The sequence below is a fragment of the Gobius niger genome (genome assembly GCF_951799975.1).
Source record: "Gobius niger genome assembly, chromosome: 18".
NCBI lineage: Eukaryota > Metazoa > Chordata > Actinopteri > Gobiiformes > Gobiidae > Gobius > Gobius niger.
This window is the reverse complement of record NC_136869.1, coordinates 19,995,927-20,003,091: the sequence shown is the minus strand read 5'-3', so window position 1 is coordinate 20,003,091 and position 7,165 is coordinate 19,995,927. Positions and strand designations below refer to the sequence as shown.

Genomic DNA, 7,165 nt, shown 5'->3' with positions numbered 1-7,165 from the left:
AACAACTAATAAACAACCAATACAATGTGGTCATTTTGAATTCGGATCATGATTATAACTAACTCCAATTATTTTCCTTTTTAGAATTTACATTTATCAACCAAACTTTTAAAACAAGGTTTTATGAAGGACACATTTGCTTCTTTAATTCATTCATTATGAATCTTTTGTTACAAGTTGTCTTTGTGGCACAAGAAAAGTAATACTCATGATCTTGGATTTTAAATTGGAATAATAACAAGCTTTTAGCTTTTTCCAGATAGGTTGCCATATCAGGCACTTTGTTTCATATCTTTGGCTATTTACTTTTTTAAGAAGCACCCTTAAGAGCACTGTGAGCTACACTAGAGACATAATTGGTTTCTCTAATTGAGATGTGGCATGATAAAACTCTGGTAGAAATATAGCATTGTGATGCAGACAGTTCAGTGTATGACAAAGACTAAGACATACGTAAATGTTATGCTATGAAAATGTGCACAGTGAATGACAGACACATACAAATGAAAAACAATGAACAGCATGTGATGAATGGGAATCTTCCTTTAAAAATCAATGTTTTGGCCTGTAAAAGAAGAGGGTTATAATTGTTTGTTGTATTGCATGGTTTACATTAACCTAAAATGTAATTCCAAGCTCGACAGTGGAGTGCAAATGACTCATCATCACCAGCAAAATAAGATATCTGTTTGAAGACGTAGCTGCTGTATTTTAAGTAAACTCATTCCGAAGAGTCACATGGTAGAGTACCTTAAGGCATGACAGCCCTTTAAGGCAGGGAGTTTCTCAATGTTCCACTACTTTGGACTTATGTGGGATGAACAGCCATCAGAGCTGTGCTTCCGCCTGCTGCTCCCTGTATTTAAGGAAACTACACAGAGACTGTAGCAGCCCTGTGCCACTCTGTACACATCCTTATCGGCAGCGTTTCAGTCTGCTCCCCCTGTCCCAGCTGTGTCCTCTCTCAGTCATTGTGAGTCCCTGGGCCTCTGTTTGGGCCTCTGTGTGGGCCAGTGCAGACCTCTGCTCACTGTGCCACTGCAGACACAAGCCCTCGCACCCGGTGTCGACTGATGGCATCCTCCAGAAAGCCTGCCACTTTCTCACTGTCCTCCTGCCAAGCGTTAGAGAAACCAAAGGACAAAGTCACTGCTGTGAACATTTATACACACATGTGGAATATGGACATGTCACACGGTTTTTGTAAACTGAATTTACCTCATTGATGAATGCATAGTGCACAAGTTCACTTGCAAGGTCTTTGGAGGTATCAGCTAAAAGATAAACATCAATAATTTACCTTTTTTTAATACTTATAAAAATGTTTGTTCATGTACTATACTTACTTGGAAGAATGTCACAGCTGAGCTGCCGATGAAGCTTGTCATCCATCTTTAAAAACAAAGATAGCTGGAAAACAACACACAATAATAATGAGTTTGTGCGTATAGTCATAATTGGTGCATTAGAGTGAGTAAACCACCTTTATAACTTTATAACACTCACGTGTGTTTTGGTCCCTTCTTCATTTGATTCCAAATTACAGTGCATCTGAACCACCTACAATTTAGAAAGCAGTGCTTTAAAATGTAATTAGGCGAACTGTAATCATTTTGTACACTTCTCTTGTCTTACCTTCCTTGTCTCTGTCTCCTGAGGTTCAGGGGTGGGCGTCTTGACAGTCTCCACCTGCTCTTGGGATAAGGAAAGGGCTCGTGGGACTGGGTGAGGCCGAGAAGAAGCAAAGTTCATCAAAGGGTAGATCCCATTCCTAAAAACAACAAAAACAGCATGTTCATCTTTTTATCACACATAAAGATTCATTACATATTTACACAGGTGCTTCACTTACTTCACATCTTCTAAAAACTTGTCAAGCTCTAATGGAGATACATGGGAATATCTACAAAAGACACATGATCAAAAGTTTGTAAGTGTTTTACTGTTTATACAGTATGTCTGTATAGCTGGAAAAGCAGTTTTACTTGAGTTGCACTCCTGGTCTGTTCTCATGCCTGATTTCAGCCATTACAGCATTAGGGTCAAAGGACTTGGTCTTTTCCTCTACACAGTTTTCTGGAAGCAGATCTGGAAGTTCAAAAGCAAAAATATAAGATGCTGTCCACTACGACACAGATACATGCTGTTCTGACATTCATGGGATTCTTGTATACATTTTATTTTGGTTTTCTCTTTAATGTTAGTGCTCCTGGAGGTGTTTATGATGAGCACTGTGAAATGGATCTTGACTTTAATATGCATGCCCTATTCATTTGTTATTTAAGGCAATACAACACGGTACATGACATAGTATTGTGCAATACACTTCAGATTTCTAATATAGACGTACAGCATTAATCTGACATGCTGCCCAGTGGCAGGTGTAGGCTCATTCTGGCAAGTGTACGGAGTGTGCGGAGTGTGTGGAGGTGCGAGCGCTCACACTGGTTGTTGATGAGGCAGTGGGCAGCGAGCAGTTTGAGGGAGTGGACTTCGAACAGGACACGGTGGAACAGGAGGTCGTGAGCTGTGGGGCGGAGCTTGGCGTCATGCCGCAAACAGGACTGGGTGAACTCCTGCGGAAAGAGATGAGACAAATCCTCATGTTATTGCCTCATTAAAGGAGATCTCATAATGCTTTCTTCAAGCTTTTGGGCAAATTAGCTACAAATCAGAACATTTTATTTCTATAGATGTATTAAAAAAACAGATTTCTAACCATACAAAACCTTGGTCTTCTTTCTACTGGCACAAAAGAGCTTGAAGCAGATTAAAGGTAGGGTCGGTAAGATTTGTATTAAATATTTCATAAACATGACCTGATTTTGATGTTGAATTTTCATTTCATTTCAATTTAAAAAACAATTTACGTCATGCAAAAGTTTTTTCTGTTTTCCTTTTTCTGTTTTGTTTCTCAATATGATGATCCAACTGAAAGCAGAATTAGCATCCACACTTAGGGTTGGGTTGCCAGATCCTGTGGCTGAATCCAGTTGGAAATGGAAATGGAAATGAACACAAAGGGACTCCAACTTGTCCACAATCAAGCCTTAATGTGTGCAAATGCAGCCCTCCAGTAGTTAAAGCTCAGCGACTGAATTCTGGAGGTTCTTAGCTTTCAAATGAGGAATGACATGTTTTATTAAGTCAAGAGGACATCTTACTCTCATGAGAGGGTCTTCCAGTGATTGACCAGCATTGATGATGGCCTCTTTGGACACTGCAGTATCTCCATTGGCTTGTATTTCTAGAACTGCCATCTGTAAAACAACCAGCATTTTCTTAGTAACGATTCAGACAAGGGGCAAATGAATGGACTACATTTATCTCACCTCCAGAGCACAAATGCCAAAGGAGAAAATGTCTATGGCGTAATCATCTGCACCAGCTAAAAAGCATAAAAAATAAAACAAATGCATTGGTCAGCAAAAGAAAATAGATTGTCAAATTCAATTTGAATATATCCCCTTAAAGTGAATTGATTTTTATGTTTTTCTAAAATCTGAATTATTACTAAATCAAGTTGGTGGTAAGTATGAATTGTTTGGTGACAGTTTATAATAATGGTACATGAGTTCATACATGATTTGTATGAATTAATGCATAATTTCATGATACATTCATGCATCACTGACTCATGACTTCTCAGGAACAAACATGATCACATGCTGGTTCATGACGACTTCATCCCTGAATTAAACTACTGTAATGAATCTACATGAAAATCTTAATAATTTATCATGATCATGAGGTTCACATAAGAATACCATGAATTCACTAAAACAACAATGAAATGACAATAAAATGATCAACCAATCATGATCATGAGGCTCATGCATTAACATCATGACTCATATGGCGGAAATCTACTTGCAAATTATGGACAAGAACAAAAAGGATAAATTTAAATAATGGACTTCATTTGCTAATCCTTAATACGTCATGATTTCATTATGATTATGTCCCCTCAACTAAAGTGGTGCATTGTCCAAAACGTTTCAACCTGTTAAAGACCAGCTCTGGAGATCTTATTTTGTTATGCTGTACTTGTAATCATTTGTAATAAGTTTTTAAATAGTTTTTTCCACACAAAAAATCCAATTGGGGAAAAAATCCAGAAATCATTGCTTCTTCTTCAGGACTAAGGTGGTCTTTAGCAGGTTAAAGGTTTAGGATAGTGCACCACTTTAGTTGAGGGGACATGATTTGCAAGTAGATTTCCTCCATATGTGTCCTGATGTCCATGCATTACCCTCATGATCATGATTGGTTGATCATTTTATTGTCATTTCATTGCAGTTTTAGTGAATTCATGGTATTCTTAGGATCCTCATGATCATGATGAATTATTAAGATTTAATTACACGCTTAATTCAGGAATGAAGTCTTCCATGAACTAACATGTGATCATGTTTGTTCCAGAGAAGTCATGATTTAGTAAGGTAAGGTAAGGTGATACTTTATTGATCTCACAGATGGAGAAATTGCATTCGATGAGAGAGCATCCGGCAGCAGCACCCATTCAGTGCGCACCACTCTTTTTTTTCTTTGGTGAAAGATCGTTGTGTCGCGGCCGCCATCTTCTAGTAGTAGTAGTTCAAAATCATGCATGAACTCACGTACCATTGTCATAAAGTGTTACCAATTGTTTTATACCAATAAAGTAGTAATTACATAGGAAGAGGGAAAATTCCATATTCAAGCGATAAAACAAACTTCTCAGGCCCTTGGGTAGAGTACGGCCCTGAGGTACAGTATACACAGTGGCAGTTATTCACGTTATTCCACCCCACTTTTGCCTCTTTTTTCTGAGGATCGGCACTTCCGTTGTGTTGACACTGTCCAGTAAGTAGCGGTAACTTCTGGCATAAGGTGAATAGAATATGTACCTCTTTGTATGTCACATCCTGTCCACTTTTAGATAAGGAAGTGAAATACTAAAGATCTCAAAAGATGATGGTCATTGTGTCGTCGTTCAGTGGAATGGGAAGGATGAAACTGTTAAATGCACTAACACTTTAATAGAGTTTGCAACAACTTACCACCATATTCCGGTGCAAAAAAGTGTTGATTTCTTTGCTCATCGCGGTGTTGCCTTCCCTTGCCATGCACGCTAGCGTCCGGGAACACTGCAACATCAAAAATGACCAACAATTAAAACAAAACAACGATCGTAATCTATATCTAAAATAACACAACACACAGACAACACCGAAAACCAAGTGGAACAACTGCAAAAGCCCTTCCTTACCATTTACAAAAAGCCGATGCCACACTGCAAAGAGAAAATTAGATTTAATGGAAGCTGCTTCAACCGCATAGGCATTAATTGCAGCATTTCATGTAAGTTTAAGTTCAAGCAGGCAAAGATCGCAGTGACACCGAGACGCCTGAGGGGAGCAGACCTGAGCCGATCTTGATGAGGCCGTTGTGCTGAATGAAGATGGTGTCACAAGTCAAATTTCCGTGGATTATTGGCGGGTCGCACGAGTGTAGATAACTGCGAGTAAACAACAGAAAAATAATAGGTGTTTGCTATAAGTAATCACAGAAATGTTTTGAAATGTTTGAAAAAGTCTAGTACTTAAGAGCTGATAAAATCTGGGTACACCATCTTTTCCAGGCCTGAAATGATACAGAAAAACAAGAATTTCAAACAAAATTCCAGCTTAAACCTATCATTTTAAAGCCGTAAAGTGTAACATTTCACCCCGTAACTCAAATGAAACACAAGCATTTATTTTGTTAGTTTTAATGAGTGAGAAAGGACGGATTATATGCCGAAGGAGACTGACCCGAGGCACAATCCCACATGAGTAAGATGCCTGCAGAGTGCCATAATCCCCTAATCCTTCCTAAAATATGGACGTCGACAAGGAGGAACACGGCACCACCACCAGGGGTCAGTCACGCTCACCTTTACATTCATGGTCTTGTGGTTCTTCTTGGTTTTCTTCAGAAACTGCTTGAGACTGCCGGAGGACATGTATTCAGTGATGAAAATAACCTGCAAAAAAGGAGAGCACGGGCATGTCGTTTGGAAGAATTCAAAATGGTCAAAAGTGATTCCAAAATGCCTTACCCTGGCCTGCGTTTCCTTCATGTCGAGCCAGTACTTGTGGAACTTGACGATGTTGGGGTGTTCGACTTGCATCAGGCTCTCGAACATCTCTTTGATTTTCTCCTGGAGACACATCGATCAATCATGAGCAGTTTTTAAAAAAAATCCAGCTAACTTCACTTCATTCAAACCACAAGCAACTGTAGCTGTGCCATTTCTGCTCATTTTTTGTTATTCCTTACTCTGTACTAAATGAGCTGCACAATAAAGCAGCACAGCAGAAATGTAGGAGCGCTTCAACATTTCAAAGTCGATAATATGCATAAAACGTCTGCCCAAAGTTGTTAGTGAGAATAACAAACAAAGCAGACATTCCAGTTTTGTTTGGATAGTTGGCTATTGTTAGTGGCCCCTGGGTAACAGTGTTTCTAAAGATGGGAGACCAGAGGCGGGTAGTACTCAGTTACAAGTATATCTGCAACTTTTTGAAGATATACTTGAGTAAAAATAATACTTACTTTGTCCACCGTGAGTATATATTGAAGCTCTTAACCCCCCATAACCAAATGCATTTTTTCCAGCTCAAATCTAGAATCTAAAAGCTTACATCCTATAGGTCAGTGTAATGGCCCATTTGAAAGCTAAGACCTACAAAACTCATCTAAACGGATACTTTTCCTGTTGTCACTTTTTTTGACTTTTTTATTGCGTTTCCGTCACATTTTCATGGCTTTTTGTCACTCTTCTGTTGCTCCTTTGTTGCACTTTTATGGCTTTTTTGTCACTTTTTCATTGCCTCTTTTGTCACGTTTTTGTCGCTTTTGTTGAATGTTCAAGTCAAACTGGAGAAAATGTGTTCAGTTCAGGCGGGGGTTAAAGCAGTACTAATTAACTCGTGCCCCTAGAGGCCATAATCACCACTGCAGGTGTTGTAGCATGTTGTGTTTTTTCACTGATTAATTGTCAGTGAGAGTAAATACTACGCTGACAGAAAACACAAAGGGAGAGAGGGATATTGTACATCCAATTACACAATGGAGATCATTTTGTTCACTCAAACTTGGCTGTAAATTCTGTTTAAGCGGCGCTAGCCTGGAGTTAGCT

At 39.0% G+C, this 7,165-nt stretch overlaps 1 protein-coding gene across 1 annotated transcript in view; it reads right to left on the bottom strand.

The window, feature by feature from the left end:
• Positions 1–301: 301 nt before the first annotated feature.
• nrbp2b (nuclear receptor binding protein 2b) overlaps positions 302–7,165 on the bottom strand; it is a 33,191-nt gene continuing 26,327 nt past the window's right edge. The window contains exons 3-18 of the mRNA XM_079575767.1: positions 6,083–6,184; positions 5,918–6,007; positions 5,585–5,625; positions 5,406–5,500; positions 5,252–5,275; positions 5,043–5,129; positions 3,333–3,388; positions 3,165–3,260; positions 2,444–2,576; positions 1,986–2,088; positions 1,853–1,903; positions 1,636–1,771; positions 1,507–1,560; positions 1,347–1,410; positions 1,219–1,274; positions 302–1,114 (exon numbers count right to left, since the gene is read on the bottom strand). Of these exons, the coding sequence (XP_079431893.1) occupies positions 1,028–1,114; positions 1,219–1,274; positions 1,347–1,410; positions 1,507–1,560; positions 1,636–1,771; positions 1,853–1,903; positions 1,986–2,088; positions 2,444–2,576; positions 3,165–3,260; positions 3,333–3,388; positions 5,043–5,129; positions 5,252–5,275; positions 5,406–5,500; positions 5,585–5,625; positions 5,918–6,007; positions 6,083–6,184 (1,275 nt within the window). The 3' untranslated portion in view covers positions 302–1,027. The remainder of the gene's footprint in view (positions 1,115–1,218; positions 1,275–1,346; positions 1,411–1,506; positions 1,561–1,635; positions 1,772–1,852; positions 1,904–1,985; positions 2,089–2,443; positions 2,577–3,164; positions 3,261–3,332; positions 3,389–5,042; positions 5,130–5,251; positions 5,276–5,405; positions 5,501–5,584; positions 5,626–5,917; positions 6,008–6,082; positions 6,185–7,165) is intronic.